The following is a 17,886-nucleotide window of genomic DNA, read 5'->3' as shown; positions in this document are numbered from 1 at the left end:
CATGCATGTGACAGTTTCCATAACTGTGATTTTATAGTTCAAGAAGTATCAGCCTGGGCAGTGGATTTCAGATGGGTGTGTCTGGGGACAAGATGGAAGGGGCAATCTGGGAGGATTTGAGGCCTGTGGGGACAAGAAGGGAGACTGTGACTCCCATCATAAAGGACAGAGGCCAAGTGACAAAGTAGCAAAATGAGCTTTTCCCAGCCTTGCAGACAGACATGGGCACTTACTGGCCCAATCACATTCCCGGGGAGAAGACTCTTGTCCAGAACCTGGGAATGCCATTTTCATTACACTGCTCACTTGGCCACAGCCTTACTTTTTTCTTTGAATTGCGTTTGTTTCATGTAGATATTTAAACAGCTTACTGTTCAGAGGAAGGAGGCGGGGACACTGGACCTCATCTGTGTTGGGGAGAAACAGTCCAGGCCTCCCAGCAAGCAGGTGGCAAAAGAGGAAGATGAATAAAATGAGCAAGGTGAGTGGGCCCAGCCGGCTCTGCAGTGCTGAAGAAACCGTTTATCTCAAGGCAGCTGCTGAAAGTTTCTTGGGCTTTAGAACCTGGGCAGAGCAGAAGGGGAAAGAAAGAGGAACAAGTAAAACGAACAAACAGCAAATGGAGAGTGTCCCTGGGCTTGAGGCTCTCCCGGTGTGCATTTCACCTGGCCTAGAGCTTCTGCTTGGTGCTCTGTTCCTTCCTCAGCCATGACTTCCTTGGGCAAGTCATCTTCGGGCTTGGAGGGACTCATACTCCAGCGCTGGATAAAGAGAGAAGACAGCACAGGGCCCCCTCGGTAGGAAGGTGCACCCCGAGGGCCCATGGTCACCTCGGCATCATTTCCTGGGGAGGGAAGACAGAATCTGGGGCTCGAGTTTTCCGGGAACACTTGTTAGAACCTCTGCCTGCCTCTCCCCTCCCCCACAACCAGGCGGATGACACCATTTGGTGCCAGGTGTGCCCTGACCTGGGCCTGATAAGAGTGTCCTCCTGCGGGGTGTGGGTGCTTGGCACTTGGCCGGAGGACTTTCTCCTCGTGCTTGCCGGGGGACTGGGGACAATGTGGAGGGCAGCAAAGGTCAGGGCTGAGCCATCCAGGTAAGCCACCAGCAGGCAGGACATCCCAGGCTCCTGGGCCAGGTGGGAACAGCTCCTAGCATCACCTCTTAACCTCATTCTGGGCCCAATGGCCAAGGAAGCCATCTCAGGAATCACCAGTGGGGCAACCTGCCCTCTAGTGGTGGTAGGCCAGAACTGCACCCTGCCTGCCTGCTTTTCACAATGGGGTGTGGCTCTGGAAGAAAGCTTGGCCAGGGATCTACTTGTTCAGTCCACAGGCGGGTGACAGGCAGTGGGTGCTGTTCTCCTGCCATTTCAAGCATCTCTTCACCTCATATGATATTCAACCCTGAAAGGGGAAGGGAACTAGCATGGAACCGGTACCTGCTGCCCACTAGGGACTTTGTATACTGTGCTTCCTGGACACCTCCGAAGGTCCTGGGGGCCAAGGGACATTCCTAACCCATGTCCAGAAGTAGTTTCTGTCTTCGAAGACAGGCAGCAAGGAGTCAAGTCACAGTCCACTCCATGCCCATCTGACTTCCCAAGCCATGTTTTTTATGTACCACCCACCAGTGGCCCCCTCCAGGTCAGGAGATTTCCAGGCCTTCACAAGGACCAGGCAAGCAGCAAAAGGGAGGGGGGTACGTTAGGGAGTGGTGGGGACTGTGGCAAACGGAGATGTGTGCCACATCTAAAGAGCACGGTCAGATGACTCCACAGATTCCCCGATTCCCTAACACCTAACGAAAGCTGAAAATCTGGATTTTCATGTAAAAGCTCTCACTTTTAAATATTGACGATTGATTCAGAAGAGTTTAAATATCATGCAAGTCAAACAAAGAATGTTTCTAACACTTTGAGCTTCTGTAATACCCTCATGGTGCCACTGACTCCGGAGTGGGGAGGCAACTTGTCCACGAGCCTGTGACCATGCAGAGACAGGGTCTGGACTTGACCCCGTGTCTCCTGACCCCCAGGCCAGTGTTCCTCTCAGGTCATGTCTCTGTGGTCTGTCCTGCTCTCCAGGCTCTGGGGCAGGGGGTGAAACACTCCTGACCTTAGTGAGTTAGCAAGACACGTCAGACTCGGGGTAGAGGCTGGGATACCATCCACATTTATTGGTCACATTTGGCTTCAAGCGTGGCAGGGCCATCCTCGGGCCTTTTTGGAAATAACAAGAACATCAGGTAGCACATGCAGCCCCTGCTGGGAGCTCACCCGGATCCTGCTGAGGTAGTGTCTAGACCCGGTGGCCTACCTCTACACCCTTCGACCTGGCTTTTTCCGTGACACAGGTCAGACTGGGCCCGTCCACTCCCGAGGACCATACCTAGATCTGGGCCCAACGTCTTTGGAAGCTCGGGTTTAAGAGGAGGGAGCCATCCCACTTACAAACGGGAAAACTGAGGCTTGAGGCAAGACAGGACTCATCCAAAAGCCTCGTGGCTGAGTCCCGGCTTGGCCCTCAGGCCACTGGGTTAGTCAGTGCTTGGATACTCTCCCTATCCCATTTCTGGATGGAGAACACTCCCTGGCCATGCTGCTCTGAAAATGCAACGTATAAATACTTACTTGGCTTTAAAAAGTAATAAATTAGATTTTATACCAGCCTGAGGGTATCTGGCCAGCCACATGTTGTATGATATGAGCATCTGTCACATGTCCTCTGTGAACCACAGATCATATGCCCTGCCATGGTGTGGTGCCAGGACCCATGCCACTGACCCCCAGGCCACGCCGCAAGTTCCACGGAACGTCACATAGAATTCTGCCGTGTGTGACCTCCTGTGTCACATATCACATCATGACACTTTCATTGTGTGACATGTCCCCAACTGGGCACACCTGTCACATGCAATACAGGATAGTCTTTTGGCCATATGAGGCTCCTAGTCCCTTCCTGAAGACCTTGGCAGGACAAATAGGCCCCTCCTTCTTGGGGCAGCACGCAGGGGCACCCAGCTGAGGCTCTTTTCCTGAGCCCTCTGTCCTGGTGAGCGGAAGTTGGCTTCACTTGGCTGAATTCGAAGGATCTCGAGGGGGGCCATCAACTACCCCGAGGGGGTTGGGGCTGCTTGTCGAAGAAAGCGAAGTCCAGCCTGGGCTCCTGGCTCTGCAGACGCTGGGCCATGTCGGGGGAGATGGGGTTGTTCCAGAGGCTGCAGGGCACAGAGACAGGCACTCAGCTCTGGGAGTGGCTTGCTCATCCTCTTGTCTCCATCCCTTGTCCCATCTACAGATGCAGAGACCCAGGCCCAAGAGGGGAAGAGCCATGCATGCCCAGAGCTACCTGGCAGAGGCAGCTTAGACCAGCATGGCTCCCCTAGGAGGATGGTGTCCTCCACACCCAGCTCCTGACTTCTCCCACTCAGTCTTCATCCCTAGGAGCTCGTGATCCCAGCCAGGACCATGCTCATATGACATGTTTGTGCAAATAAGGAAAACGCTCCCCTTCTTCCCGACACTCTACTTCCATCATTTGAAATTGTCATGAAATATTGATTTCTATTAAACAAGCCACTTCACTACATTTATTAGAACTCCAGCATATCTACTATGTGAATGATGTCCCGTAGAGGCAATGACCTTGTGCAGTGCACAACCTACACGGCTGTATGTGGTAGCTCTGATTATACCATTTTTAAGTGCTTACTATGTGCTAGGCCATTGGGCTCAGTGCTTTATATAATCGTTTAGTCCTCACAGCAACTTTCTGAGGTAGACACTATCGTTGAGCCCACTTTACAGAGGAGGAAATTGAGGTCAAGAGAGATGGAGTTACTGACATAAAGTTCCGTAACTGGCAAATGGCAGAGCTGGGATTTGATCCAGGTCTGCATGCTGTCAGATTCTTGGTGGAGAGATTCAGGTCTCCTCTGATAATCCCCAAGCCGGGTCTTGTCTCTCCTACAGGGAGTCCCCTCCCACCCATCATCCCTGCTCCTCTGAGCCCCTTTTACCGAATGACTTGGATGCCAGACCCTTGTGCCAGCCCTTCGACCAGAAGCCAGGCTCCACGAGCTGTGATCTGGTTCTTCTCCAGGCTTCCCAACAGACAGCAGAGAAAGGGGAAAGAGAAACTGGCATGAGTGTGGGGGATGGGCTCCCCTATATGCCCGGCCCCCGGGCCAAGATGCTTACAGAACCCAGCAGACAACCCAGGAAGGCTGAAGGCTGGGACCCAGGGAGAGCTAAGGTTGGCAGGGGCTTGGACCAGAATGTGTAACTCAGTGAGGGCTCTCTGGCAGGCAGGGGCCTGACCCAGTGGCCTCTTGGCTTTCGCCAAGGATGGGAGGTCCCCCTTCACGTTCTCCCCCAGTTCTGGTTTCCCAGGATGTGCCCCTCATACTCCATTCTCTTCAGCCGGCTCATCTGTGGCAGGACCTGGGCCAGCTCCGCAGCCGCCTCATCCCCGAGCAGATTCCAGGACAGCCTGCAGGGGAGGGGGCCTGAGGTCAGTAGTGGCAGAACAGTGAGGTCGAGGGGTAGAGACAAGGTGGCAGGTGGGGAGGGCTGGGGGCCGATGGTTGAGGCTGCCACGCAGGTGCAAGAAAGGCCACTCGACGGGGGTGCTTGTGCGCCCTCCCCGAAGACTTTTCAGGACGGAGGTGTTCCCTTCCTCCCCCCAACTGCACTTTTGAGCTGGTCATCCCTCAAGAACCCAGACAGCTTGAGAGCTGGCTGTCCAGAGAATTCAGAGCACACGGTCTGCAGCAACAATGTCCTGATCCAAACTTCTACCTTGCATGTGCCTCTATCATAATGTTTCCCCTATCTGTGTACCCCATTTTTCTTTAAAGCAGTCCTCCCCCTGCTTTTTTTTTTTACTTTAAGAAATTAATCTTAGGAAATACTTATCACTACTATCAATGGGAAACCTGTGCTGACAACCCTAAATAGAAGGTAGTTACAAGGGTAAATACAGCACGGACAACAGCATTAAGTTCTAGTTGGAACCTATGTCCTTCCAAACGTGCTGAGCCTGTGGCCTGCCCCCTGCTGGTTACAAAGGGAGACTCGCAAAGAAAAACTGAAGCGGAAAAAATTCAAGCCCTCTCTGGCGTGGTAATATTTCGAGACCATGACATTTAGGTTGCACTGGCTAATCTCTAATTTATCTTTGGTATGAAATAATTATCTGCTCCATGGTCATATACAATATTTCTTGGCTTTTCTTTTTTTTTTTTTTAAGATTTTATTTATTTGAGAGAGAGAGAATGAGAGATAGAGAGCACGAGAGGGAAGAGGGTCAGAGGGAGAAGCAGACTCCCTGCCGAGCAGGGAGCCCGATGTGGGACTCGATCCCGGGACTCCAGGATCATGACCTGAGCCGAAGGCAGTCGCTTAACCAACTGAGCCACCCAGGCGCCCCTTTCTTGGCTTTTCAAGTAAAAAATAAATAAGGAGAATCACCAGTGTTAGGTGTTAAAGATGCCTTAGCATGGATCTGAGACTTTTTCTTTGGTGTCATGTAATGAGAAAGATTAAAACCTTTAAGATGGACAAACCATAAGAGACTCTTAATCAGAGGAAACAAACTGAGGGTTGCTGGAGGGGAGGGGCACGGAGGGAGGGGGTAACTGGGTGACGGACATTAAGGAGGGCATGTGATGTAACGAGCACTGGGTGTTATATAAACCTGATGAGTCACAAGCCTGTACCTCTGGAACCGATAATACGTTATATGTTAATTAATTGAATTTAAATTAAAAATGTTTTTAAAAAGCCCTTTAAGATGCAAACCTAGTATCTCTTAGAATCCCCTGCGTCCTGTACCCTAGGAAACAGGATTTTCTTCCATCGTGTGGTCAGGGTTGCAGACTGGTCCTGGCAGTGTGGTTTGCCCCTGTGGCTGCCCAAGGTCGGAGCGCCTCTGATTGCCAAGGGGGAGGTGGGCATGGCCAGGAGGCGGGTGGGGGGCATGCTGGTGTCAGCCATGTTTCACTATGAGCAGGTGGTTTATAAATTGAGGCTCCATAAACCGGGTGAGGTGATCTATCTAGCCGCCTCCCAAAGGGAAGGTCAGGGGCAAAGAGCTTTTACAGACCGGCTAGTCTACCTCCCCGCCTCCCCTCCGCCACTCCACAGGCGGGGAAACAGGCAGGAGGGGCTGAACGGATTTGCCCAACATTGCTCAATGGCCAAAAGGTTCAAACTTCCTCGAAAGGAGGTTTAAGTAAGAATGACCTTCCCTGGGGTGCCTGGGTGGCTCAGTCGATTGAGCGGCTGCCTTCAGCTCAGGTCATGATCCCGGGCGTCCTGGGATCGAGCCCCGCGTGGGGCTCCTGCTCAGTGGAGAGTCTGCTTCTCCCTCTCCCTCTGCCTGCCACTCTGCCTACTTGTGCTCTCTCTCTACCTCTCTGTCAAATAAATAAATAAAATCTTAAAAAAAAAAAAAAAAGAATGACCTTCCCCATTTACAGATGGGGGACTGGTTGCAGAGGAAGGTGACCAGTTTTAGGCCGGACAGCGGTGGGCAGCCAGGCCAGGCCCCCAGACACCTGCTTTTCCCAGCTCAGGCTTCGTCCAAGCACTCACAGGATTTCCTCCAGGGCCGGGCAGAGAGCCAGGCTGGCGGCAAGGGGCTTGGCAGCGTGGTTGTCAATCTCACACGAAACCAGGCTGGGGACAAACAAGAGGATGGGATGGAAGGGTATCTGAGTCAGGGGCATCCCCAGCCAGCTGGCGTGCTTCTGCCCCACTGTGCAGTCAGAGCAGGAGGAAGAGGAATGGCTGGGGCGGGGGAGACTTAGGAAGGTGCCCCTTTTTGCCCCAGGCTCCCTTATACCTGAGGCCTCTGTCACTTCAAAGGCCTTCCCCGGTGTCAGAGAAGGGCTGCCCCCCCACCCCACCCCAGCTCCCCAGGTAGTCAGGAGAGGCTACTTACTCTATCTGCCTGAGCAGTGGGAGCCCCTGATGGAAATGTGGGACCTCTCTGGCCAGACAGTTCTCTGCCAAGCTGTAGAGCAGGGAGACACTTGTGAGAGGAGCCCCCAGACCCTCCCTGGCTGCTCCTCTGCCCGGGCTCCATGGCCCCCACTCACTTGATCTCCTCCACATATGGGAGTCCATCCAGGGCCCGGCTCAGAATCAGCACCCCCTCTTGATGCAGACCGCTAGATGGCAGGCTGGGGAAAGGGGAGTGGGTGAGGGGAGAGTGGGGGTGGGGGGACAGGGTGTGGGGATTGGGAGCCTTCCAGACTCCAGAAGCAGGGGAGGAGCGGGCAGGGTGCGGGGAGGCAGCCCTACGACAACATACCACGGTTTGACCTAAGGCTGGGCAGCTTGGTCAGTGGGGGCCTTGATCCCCCAGCGCTCCCAGGGAACCCCACCCGGCCAGCCCAGCAGCAGCCCCCCAGCGGAGGGACACTCACTGCAGGACTCTCAGGTGCTGGGGCAGTCTCTGGGCCAGCTCCAGGGCTGTGCTATTGCCCAGGACATTGTAGCCAAGCCTGGAAGACAAGAGGGATGAGGCTGAGGAGGCTGAGCACCGGGCAGGCTGGCTCCAGACCCCTGCACTGCCCTGGGCCCCCTGGGGACCACAAAGGCCAGGAGGGCAGTGGGGACACAAAGGGCAGAGGGCAGTGGGGACACACTCACATCAGCTCCTCCAAGTGCTTGCAAAGGGCGAGAGACTCTGCCAACCGCACTCCCCCAGCTGGGCCAATGCCATTCCCTGAGAGGCTGAGGGCGGGGTGGACATTAGACCCTTGGACACCCAGGTCCCCCCATCCCACCGCACCTGCTAGGGCTCAAGAGACCCTGTTGGGGCAGAAAGGGCCAGAGAGGAGCAGGGCGTGGGCTGGCTGAAGGTCTCAAAGTTGGCAGAACAGTTACACATAAGCCAGCCCCATCACTTGGACACTGAGGGTGGGGGAGGAATGTCAGCCTGAGCCGGGGCCAGTGTCTCCCCCGACCGCGGTGTGGCTACTGAGGGCCCCTGTCAGTAGGACTGACCACTCACTCTATCTTCCTGAGCTCGGGCAGCCATGGTAGGACAGCAGCTAAGTGCTGGGCACCGATGTCTCTGATCTGGTTGTGGCTCAAGCTTGGGGAGAGAACAGTAGGAGAACTGGAACCATCCGCCCGCCACCCATGTCATTTTGTCCACATCCCCCTCCCAGAACAGAAGAGGAGGCTGAAATCTGGAGAGAGGCCCCCGCTCACACTGAGCAAGTCCCCTCACCCTGTGTTAGGTGAGGACTTCAAACCCTTGTCTTCTGTTTAGGATGTTCTCCCCGATGTCTGACCTGAATCCCTCTTGCTGCAGTCGACACTCTCACATCCTATCTTGGGGTCTCCTGAATTTCTAGGCCCGAGGTCATGCAGTGGGAAGTGGGACTAAGCTGGGCAGGGCATACTCCATCAGGGAGCCCCTTGCTTTCGTCATCTGACCCTGCCAAAGTTGTCTTGGGTGGCGGGAGGGCTAGGCAACTCACCCCAGCTCCTTCAAGCTGCTGGCCGCTCTGAGAGCCTTGAAAAGCTGGTACCAGCCGACATCACGAATACCGTTCCTGCTCAGACTGGAGGAGCAGAGGCCTTGGTCAGGAGCAGGGGCCTAGGCCTTTGCAGGTGCTGTGCTAAGAACTCTACAGTTTGCAAAGCTTTTACACATCCAGGGACCCACATGCCAATCACTAAACTTCAGGGGCTGGGGAGGGGGGACAGGCAAGGTGGGAATGACCCAGAGTCCAGATGAGAAAACTGAGCCCGGGGAGGAGCCATGACTGGCCCAGGACCGCTTGTGACTCCCAGGTAAGGTGGAAATGCAAGTCCAGAGCTCCCCGCTCCCCTGCCCAGGAGCCGTGGCCATATTTTTTGGTCTGGCCAGGCTTTGCCTCAGCCTCTGTGTCAGGGAGCGCCGGGCCACCCTGGCTGAATGCCAATTTCACAGGGCTCTGCAATCCAGGCAAATCATTTCTCCACGGCATAGGTGTTCTAATCGATGCAAATGCTGGGCTTTTCCATAAAGCCAGTTTATTGCCCTTTCTGCGCCCTGACCTTGCCCTGCCCCCTTGAATGGCGAAAACAAAACCCAACAAACCAGCGGAGAGGCCAAGTGTCTCAGCCCTGTGTTGAGAATTTGAAGATTGTTTTGTTTTCTTTCATTTCACAAACTAAACTTGAGGGAAGTGCCTTTCTAAAAATTAATTTTGGATGAAATGACCTAGTCCCAACTGATATGCTTCCCAGAACTCTCTGACCTCTTCTGTCGTGTACTCTACTCGGCCAGCATGGGGGTGTGGACTTGGGGAGACACAGAGCGATGCTTTGTGTTGTCTCTTGGGTTTATCTGTAGTCACCACATTTTATATTTTGCAAAATCCCAAGAAAAGAAAGTGTTATGTCTGTTAATCAAGGTGGCCAGGGGCCCACGGGGAGAATGTCAAGGTCACCAGATTGGAGTCTAGACCCTCATTACTGGTCTGTGGCCCCCAGGATTGGTATTACTTGGGAGCTTGTTAGAAATGCAGAATCTAGGCAACACTGGTGCGTGGAATCAGACAGGCAAACGAGCACACAGAGGAATGTGTGCACATTAAGGGCTGTTCCAGGACTTGGGCTCAACCCCTTCCGGTCACTTCTGTAGCTAGAGGGAGCTGGTGGCACCGGAAGGCAAGAGAGATGGGCACCGACCTGAGAGGGCAGCAACGTCCCCAGGATGGGAGCCACAGAGGGTCTTCAGGGAAATGGCCCTAGTGCTTCCCTGGGCGGGTGGTCGCCACAGAGCTGGGGCATGTCATCCCACTCATTCCCATGGGGTCCCTTGGCCACTCACCGGAGGCTCTGCAGAAGGGTCATGTGGCTTAGTCCTTGAGTGAGCATGGCCAGGGCGGAGCTGCCCAGCGGGAGATGGCTGAGGCTGGAGGAAAGGAGGCCAGAGGAGGACTCGGCGTCACCGGGGTTGGGTCCCAGGTGCAGACCGAGGCCCCATCCAGTCTTGAGGCCTCGGTGCTCAGCAATCCCAGGCGACCCCCAAGATAGCCACTTACATCCACACAGAGTAGACATATTGTACAAAACAAAACTGCACGAGACACCCAAAGGCTGTTTCTCTGCACGAGTAAGCCCACCCAGGCAGCAGGTCTGTGTTCCAAATCACACGGGACCCAGACTGCGGACCAGGCAACCTAGTGACCACAGAGTGGGCATACACTCGAGGTCACGCACTGAGTTCGGGGCCGTCCTGAGAGATAGAACTCTCTCGTCCCCATTTTGCGGATGAGGCACACTGAGGCTCCGAGCATTATTAGAGAGCTTGTTCAAGGCCACATGGAAAGTAGAAGCATTGGGAACAGAACCAAGGCCATAGGACTCCTGTTCCTGGACCCCAACCATGCATCACCCATGAGATCACACTCCTTCAGGCCCTCAGCCTGGGCAGGAGAGGGGAATAATAATAATAATAATAATAATAATAATAATAATAATAAAAAAAATAGCAGCAGCCAGTACTTGCAGAGTGTGAACTCTGTGTCAGGTTCTATTATAAGGACTTCATATGTATTATCTCATTTAATCCTTGCCACAACCCTAGGAGGTAGGTACAGCTATTATCCCCAAAGTTAAGATGGGCAGAAAAGCACAGAGAAGTTAAGTAACTTGCCCAGGCTCACACATTCAGAGGTGCCCTGGTCTGCCTAGACTTGAGGGGGGCTCCAGGATGCGGGACTCGGGGCCCCAGGGAAACTGGGACAGTCGTCACCCTGCGAGTTGAACCCAGGTGGTGTGGCTCCTAACCAGGATCCATGCCCCTGACCATTTGGCCACAGATGGACAGGTGGAAGAAGCCAACTGGTGGCAGGGAGGAAACACTCAGAAATGACAGATCTGAAATGGGCAGAGGTATCTGGGCAGTGGGGATCCATCCCCGTTCTTCATTATGCCCACTTCAGAGTTGGGGCAGCCAAGGAGGTGAGAGGTAAGGAGCCGCACTAGTAGCCTGGGAAGCCAGAAAAGGGTCACACATCTGTCCTGTTCTCTGCAGTACTTCCAGCCCCAGGCCCTGGCCCAGGTGCCCAGGTAGACATCTGTCAAAGGCATGCATGAGCCAGTCAATGATCTCGCTGGGCCTCTAACACTCCCTCCCACCCCCACCCCCTCCAGCAACAAAAGCTTCCAGAACGAAGGGAGGCTGAGCAGAGGTGAAGGCACATGGGAGGGAGGCCAAAGAAACAGCCTGTAAGAAAGACATGTGGGTCCTCTGGCCAAAGGTCTCTCTGATACCATCCACATCCCAGTCCCCAGGACAAGCCAAAAGGGACAAAGTGGGAGACTTTTATTGTTAAGGGGCAAAAAGTCAGAAGGCTACTTTTAAACTCTATTCAACACATATGTTGAAAAAAATCTGGAGGAAAATTCACACACTGCTCATTCACAGCAGTTTCCCCAGGGGGTGTCACTGCCAGAGGATTTCGTGTCCTTTGTTACATATTTCTGTAATTACAGAACTTTTTATAAATAACTAGGGTGTCTTTTTGGTCATCAGAGAAACTTGGAGATTAACGGCAGACGATACAGATACCATGTAAAAGGTTCCATCTAGATGCTGTTATGTCTGGGCACGGGGTCGGGTGGGGGGAACCTGTCCTTCACGCTAAGACTGATTCTGCTCTTGCTGGAACTTGGTGACTTCCAAATTATAGGTGAGAGTAAAAACGTTGCCAGTTGCTAAGGAAATGACTATAAGCAAAGAGCGGTGGACAGCTGTGGGTCTTACCTGCCCACAGTTCATTTCCCCTCCTTCTGACAGCAGCACCCTGAAACACCACCAGCCCCCCAAGCCCAGATAGTTGAGTGGGCATGTGACCCAGATCCGGCCACTCAGAAGACTGTGTGCTTAGATCCACAGTGCTTGGCTTAGGGGTGGGCATGTGACCGGAGCTAGCCCAGTGAGAATCATCTAGAGTCTTGTAACTACAGAGAGAAAGGTGCTCCCTTTCTGCGAAGCTGGTAGAAAGGAAGCCTGCCACTGCAGGGATGGCCTGCCTGAGAATGAAGTCAAGATGGGGTGGGGATGGGGCGGAGGGAGAGAGAACAAATGCAGAACCCCTGGATACAGCCATGCCTGAAGTTAGCTGCTTTGTAATTTTCTGTGACACAAGCCAGTCAATGTCTGGCTTGGGTCAGTGTGAGTGAGTATTTTATTTCCAGGGATCAAGCATTTTGATGGCACTCAGAGCCAGGTAAGGGAGTAAAAGGGAGGGCAATTGGCTCACCTGTATCTATCCTGTATCCATTCAGATATGTCACAGTTTGTGTTACAAGAGATGCAAAAGTTCCTAGGCCTGCTCCCAGCTCCTCCCCACCTCCCCGCCCCACCCCCCCCTCACACCACCACCACCACCACTTACTCGAGCCTCTTCAGCCGGCACATCCCCTCAAGGACCCCCATCAGCACTTCGGTGTCCTCCTCACCAAACTGATTGTTGGACAAGCTGGAGGGGACCAAGTACGAGGTGAGTGTTAGACAAGCCTGCCCGGCTCCTGCCCGGCTCCTGCAGCTGAGCTGTCTCACTAGCTCCCTGTGTCTCTTAGTGCCCTCAGGAGGGCAGCTGGGGCTCTGCAAATCCTGGCCCACCCTCTTTGTCCAGGCCTCTCGGGGGCCCTGCTGGCTCCAAGGGCCGGGCTTTGGGGTCCCTGAGGAGGGGGCATGGCCATCTCACCTGGCCCAGCTGAGAAAGGAGGTCCTGGATGAGGGCTGAGAAAGAGGAAGCCAGGGACAGGGGACACGCGCGCGCACACACACACACACACACACACACACACACACACACACACACGTGCAGTGATCCCTTCAGCCCCACAGCCCTCCCTGTACCCTGATACCCATAACCACCCCAGGCAGAGAAGGGTGATGACCCCCACTTTACATTTTACATGAGCCAGCCCAAGCCCAGATAGGCACCGTTATTCGCCCTGGGGTCACTCCAAGCGACTGAAGCTGGGACCAAGAAGACAGTGCTCAGCCTTCCCAGGCCACACCCAAGGCTGCTGGGCTTCACCAGGGAGCCAAGCGAGAGGCTGAAGTCCCACCACCCACCTTACCAGCGGCCCAGCTGTCCTCCTCAGCCCGGCCCTGAGCTGGGCCATCCCTTCCCGGAGCCCCCCTCCGCCAACCCTGCGACTCACTCCAGCCCCTCCAGGTGGTGGCAGTGGCTCAGACCAGATGTCAGGTGGGCCAGGCCCTCGGAGCTCACATGGCTGGAGGTCAGCCTGGTGGGGGTCAAAGGGCAGCAGGTTGAGCAGAGGCTCTAGGTCTTGAGAGCTCAGAATGCTGATAGCAGAGGGCAAGGAGGAGGGCTGGGGCAGGGGGACAGCACCCTCCTTCCCTTCATAAATCTCCCCCACCATGGAATCATTAAGCTTAGAAACAGCTTGGACTAGCTGAGTATTTCCCTAAACCACAGTCAGGTAGCAACTTGCCCATCTACGCCATAGTTGGGCATCCCTGTAAGTCTAGCTAGCTAATGGGCTTTTACCACGAGCTCTGCATCTTTATTTAAACGACAAAAATGAGTAACAGTTATGACAGAGGTGTTAAAGATACACTGGCACCAAAAGGACACCTTCTCCTTGATGCAATCAGCTAGATTAAAAGAGAATTAAAAGTGAGAAAAGCTCCATTTTGCAACCATCCTACTGACATTTGATTCAGGCAAGAATTATCAATGGAAGTTGAAATTAGTAGGTGATAACGTGAGGAAGGACGGGATATCTACAGCGTCTTAAGGTGTCTCCCTACAAGATATGGGTTAATTAGAAAGGGGGAAACAGTAGTTCTGCAGGGGAAGATAGCTGGCAGACACCCCCACCTTCATGGGGTGATCACAGTTACTATCCGTCAGGGGACAAAGAGACAATGTGTGCCTCCTGAGGAGAATGTAACATCACCTCTGTGAGATTTCTGCCCCACGTGCAGAACCTAAATCTCAACGTGAAGAAACTTTGAAGCCAAACCGAAGGACATCTGACAAAATCATTGAGGTGTAAATGTCACGACAATATCGTCCAAGACAAAGAGGGGCTGAGGACCATTCCAAATTGGAGACAAAAGGCAAATGACAATTAAGTGCAGTGTGTGATCCTAGGTGGAATCCAGGACTGGAAAAAAATGCAACAAACATGACCGGGACATTTGGCAAAATTGGAATATGAAAGGTAGTTTTGATAACGATAGGGTACCAATGTTAAATTTCCTGCATCTTACACGTTTACTGGATTGTGGGAGGGAATGTTCTCGTTCTTAGGAAATTCACTGAAATAGTAAGGGGTGAAGGGGTGTGTTTATGCAACTACTTTCAAATGGCTCAGAAAAAGAGGGAGAGAGAAGAACAGAAGGGAAGGGCGAGGAAGGAGGGAGGAAGGGAGAAAGAGCAAATGGGAAAAAATATTGACAAGGGGTGAATTTGGGAAAATGGTATATGGAACTGCTCCTTGGTCTTCTGTTCGTTTGCAGTTATTTCAAATAATAAAGAGGGGGAAAAAAGGAAAAGAGAAAGCATTGAAGAGGAACTCATTCTTGTCACGTGGTCATGTGGATGACCACACACCCTGCCATCATAACCAGGGCCGAGAGTGGTCCCAGCCCCTGGGGTGCGGACACAGGGTTCCTCTGAGCCCAGGGCTGGGGAGCGCAGGAAGTGTGGGGCAGAGCATGGGCGGGTGAGTGAACATACTCGTCTGCATACCTGAATGTCTTCAGCTCAGAGAGGGACTCCAGGAGACTTTGCAGCAGCAGGGAGCTAGTGTTGCAGAGGTTCACCTGGGACAAGCTGAAAAGTCCCGAGCATATTCCAGAGGATTTCAGGTCGGATGCACCTCCGGGATCATCCAGAACACAGAGATGGGGAGCCCGAGAGAGGGGAAAGAACCACCCAAGAGCTCCCGGTGGGGGCACCTATGCCACCCTGGGGCTCTCCCCCTACTGGCCAAGTGTGATTCTCTCCTGCTTAGGGAAGCAAGAAGGCCAGAGAAAGTAATGCTGTCCCAGGCTCTGCTCATTCCCATCCCAGACTGGCCAGCCTCTTCCATGTGGTCTGGTGTGGGCACTGGGGGATGACCAGAGAACTCAGGGCCCTAGATGGTGTTTCGGGGTTCTGACCTGAGCTGCCGCAGCCTGGCACATGTCTCCATCAGCTGCCAGGAAAGAAGGCTGTGGTGGGTCCCAAGGTCACAGTGAGACAACCTGGAGGTAGACAGGGAGGCAGGAGTTTCTGAACACCTGGGTCACTACTGGGGACACAGTCCTTGCCTACAAGGAGCTTACCTTTTAGGGATAAATAAACACTAATGAAATAAAGTCCCACAGTTTTCTAGTCAACTATGGGAAGTGCTTTGAAGAAGTCCAGATGGGGCAGCTGGTATGGCTGTGCAGGTTGTTCACTGCACAAGGGGACTCAGCTAAGGAGGTGAGTTGGGGATGAGAACCAGCTGTGGTCTGTTCCGCATAATGTATACATGCAGGGCTGCATTCACTCAAAAGGGGTGACATTTTAATTTCCAAAATGTGCTGTATGGATCAGGGGTGCTGTGAATCCAGGCGTCTGTAAGGGTGGATCATGGGAGAACTTGACTATGGCCGGGGGTTCAGAGGGGCTTTCCTGAGGTGGCCGCATTTAAGCTGAGACTTGAAGGATAAGGGGGTAGTTAGGAGGGTAGGGGAGGAGAAAAGGAGAAAGAGGGTAGGAGAGGAGAGAACATTCTGGTCCAGAAACGGCCCGTGCAAAGGCCATGAGGTCAAACGGAGCAAGGTGGTGGTGGGGGAACTGAAAGGTGGTGGGGATGACTGGAGCTGAGACTGAGGTTTGGGGTGGGGCTGGGCAGGTTGGGCCAGAACTCTTTGGCCATGTAGACACTTCGGACATCAAAGGACACTGAGCAAGGCATGGGAACTACTGATCAGAAGCAGCAGTTACCCCCACCCCCAGCCCATCACCAGCTACGCCCATGGGCGCCCAGGTACTAGGTCCCACCTGAGGGCCACGGCCTCTGGGTTCCCCTGACGGGGAAACTCCAACTGGAGACAGAGCTGCTGCTGGATCTCGGAAATGCTGAGGAGAGAAGGGGTAGCCAGCGTGAGGTCCGAAGCTGCTCCGACTTTGGCTGCCGGTCTACTGACTCTGAGCTCCCAGACCCAGTAGGGATCTGGACATGGGTCAGTGGGACTCCAAAGCCTTTGCTCTTAGCTACTCCACGTCATTCTGCCACCTCTAGTCCTAGAGCCACAATGTGTGTTTACTGTAATCCAGGGGCCACTTCCAGACAATCAATGTGGATTCCCAGCTGTGTCTACCTGGGATCCACCAGCTCTTTGTCTTAATTCTGTGGCTGCCTTCCTCTCTCTGGCTCTGTAGCTTGATTACTGCACAGGTCCCAACAAATGTGTATCCCCTGCCATCTTGGGGATCTAGAGAATTTGCTAGTGACACAGCTATTACCTCACAGGGCAAGAAACTGATGTCTAGGTGAGGAATGGTCCCAGTAGTCATGAAAAGATGAATAATTCTGAGGGGCCTCCTCCCTCCACTCACCTTATTTCAGTGACGTTGCCTGAGGCCTGGGTGCAGACTTCTAGCAGGGCGAGCACCCCGGCTTTGCCTACCCATGGATCGTCCACCCTGTTGCAGAAGCAGGAGATGAAGGTCCCCCAGGGTGAGCCGGGGGTGGGGGGCAAGTGCGGGGCTCAGAGGCTTTTTGGTTTTGCTGGTTTAAAAACTATAAAATTACACAACTAAGCACAAGCATAAAACAGGAAATTAACATCATCTTTGTTCTGACAGTTACTGCAACAATCCCAACAGAAAATAGTCTTTTTATTTTTATTTATTTATTTATTTTTTAAAGATTTATTTATTTGAGAGAGAGAGAGAGAGAGTACATGAGGGGGGGAGGGTGAGAGGGAGAAGCAGGCTCCTCGCTCAGCAGGGAGCCCGATGTGGGACTTGATCCAGGGACTCCAGGATTATGACCTGAGCCGAAGGCAGTAGCTTAACCAACTGAGCCACCCAGGCGCCCCTAGTCCTTTTTAAAACAATAGTTTTAGACTTAAGGAAAAGGCCGTATAGTGTTGCATGGCAAAGATAAGGAAATAAAACCGTATATAAAACATTCCCATTTTGTATTTAAAAAAGGAAAAATATGTACGGAGAGAGAAGAAAACATAGAAACAGGGAGACAGAGATACGAGGAAAAGATATATGAAAAGCTAATGACGGTTGTTTAGATGGTAGAATTCTCACAAGTGGTTTTTTTCCTTTCTTCCATAGTTTCCAATATTTTTCCAGACTTTCTACAATGTGCGTGCATTAATTTAGAAGCAGGAAAAAAGAGAGTTGTTTAAAATATTCTGCTTTTGAAGTTATGTTGAGGTTTTTTTTTTTTTTGAAGTACTATTTTCTTATGTTCATCTGGATTTTCCACAAATCTCTACAACGAGTACGGATTATTTTTAGAGTATGAAAAGTTTTATTTTAAAGTGTTATTTTGGGTGATCCAGCAATTCTGGGTATATACCCAAAAGAACTGACAGCAGAGACACAAAGAGGTATTTGCACACCCATGGTCGCAGCAGCATGAAGCACCTCAGCCAAAAGGTGGAACCACCCAAGGGTCCACGGACGGATGAACGGATCAACAAAATGCGGTGGCTACCTACAACGCGACATCAGCCAGCCTTGAAAAGGAAGGAAACTCTGACACCTGCTGCAGCCATGATGCTGAGTGACACAAGCCAGTCACAGAGAAGATAAATCCTGCGTGATCCCACTTACAGGAGGCCCCTAGAGCAGTCAGATCCGTGGATTGAGAAGGAGAGTGGTGGC

General features: G+C 52.8%; 2 protein-coding genes across 12 annotated transcripts in view; both read right to left on the bottom strand.

Annotated features, from left to right (window-relative positions):
- The window catches only part of CPNE2 (copine 2), a 52,744-nt gene extending 50,709 nt beyond the window's left edge, over positions 1–2,035 (bottom strand). For both annotated transcript variants that reach the window (XM_028091318.2, XM_088027388.1), the window contains exons 1-2: positions 666–2,035; positions 372–564 (exon numbers count right to left, since the gene is read on the bottom strand). The gene's annotated coding sequence lies outside the window, so the exon portion shown is untranslated. The remainder of the gene's footprint in view (positions 1–371; positions 565–665) is intronic.
- Positions 2,036–2,154: 119 nt separating this feature from the next.
- NLRC5 (NLR family CARD domain containing 5) overlaps positions 2,155–17,886 on the bottom strand; it is a 59,660-nt gene continuing 43,928 nt past the window's right edge. For 9 of the 10 annotated variants that reach the window (XM_028091267.2, XM_028091276.2, XM_028091288.2 and 6 more), the window contains 17 exons: positions 16,597–16,683; positions 16,039–16,116; positions 15,168–15,251; positions 14,755–14,838; positions 13,196–13,279; positions 12,418–12,501; positions 9,843–9,926; positions 8,503–8,586; positions 8,028–8,111; positions 7,664–7,747; positions 7,438–7,515; positions 7,108–7,191; positions 6,951–7,022; positions 6,602–6,685; positions 4,413–4,496; positions 4,024–4,107; positions 2,155–3,222 (listed from right to left, as the gene is read on the bottom strand). In XM_028091267.2, the coding sequence (XP_027947068.1) occupies positions 3,111–3,222; positions 4,024–4,107; positions 4,413–4,496; positions 6,602–6,685; positions 6,951–7,022; positions 7,108–7,191; positions 7,438–7,515; positions 7,664–7,747; positions 8,028–8,111; positions 8,503–8,586; positions 9,843–9,926; positions 12,418–12,501; positions 13,196–13,279; positions 14,755–14,838; positions 15,168–15,251; positions 16,039–16,116; positions 16,597–16,683 (1,435 nt within the window). In that variant the 3' untranslated portion in view covers positions 2,155–3,110. The remainder of the gene's footprint in view (positions 3,223–4,023; positions 4,108–4,412; positions 4,497–6,601; positions 6,686–6,950; positions 7,023–7,107; positions 7,192–7,437; positions 7,516–7,663; positions 7,748–8,027; positions 8,112–8,502; positions 8,587–9,842; positions 9,927–12,417; positions 12,502–13,195; positions 13,280–14,754; positions 14,839–15,167; positions 15,252–16,038; positions 16,117–16,596; positions 16,684–17,886) is intronic. The other variant, XM_028091304.2, reaches the window with a different exon arrangement.

Source organism: Eumetopias jubatus, unplaced genomic scaffold, assembly GCF_037043125.1.
Source record: "Eumetopias jubatus isolate StellerSeaLion01/CBP00866 unplaced genomic scaffold, mEumJub1_p1.0 scaffold_10, whole genome shotgun sequence".
NCBI lineage: Eukaryota > Metazoa > Chordata > Mammalia > Carnivora > Otariidae > Eumetopias > Eumetopias jubatus.
This window is presented reverse-complemented; position numbering and strand designations above follow the sequence as displayed.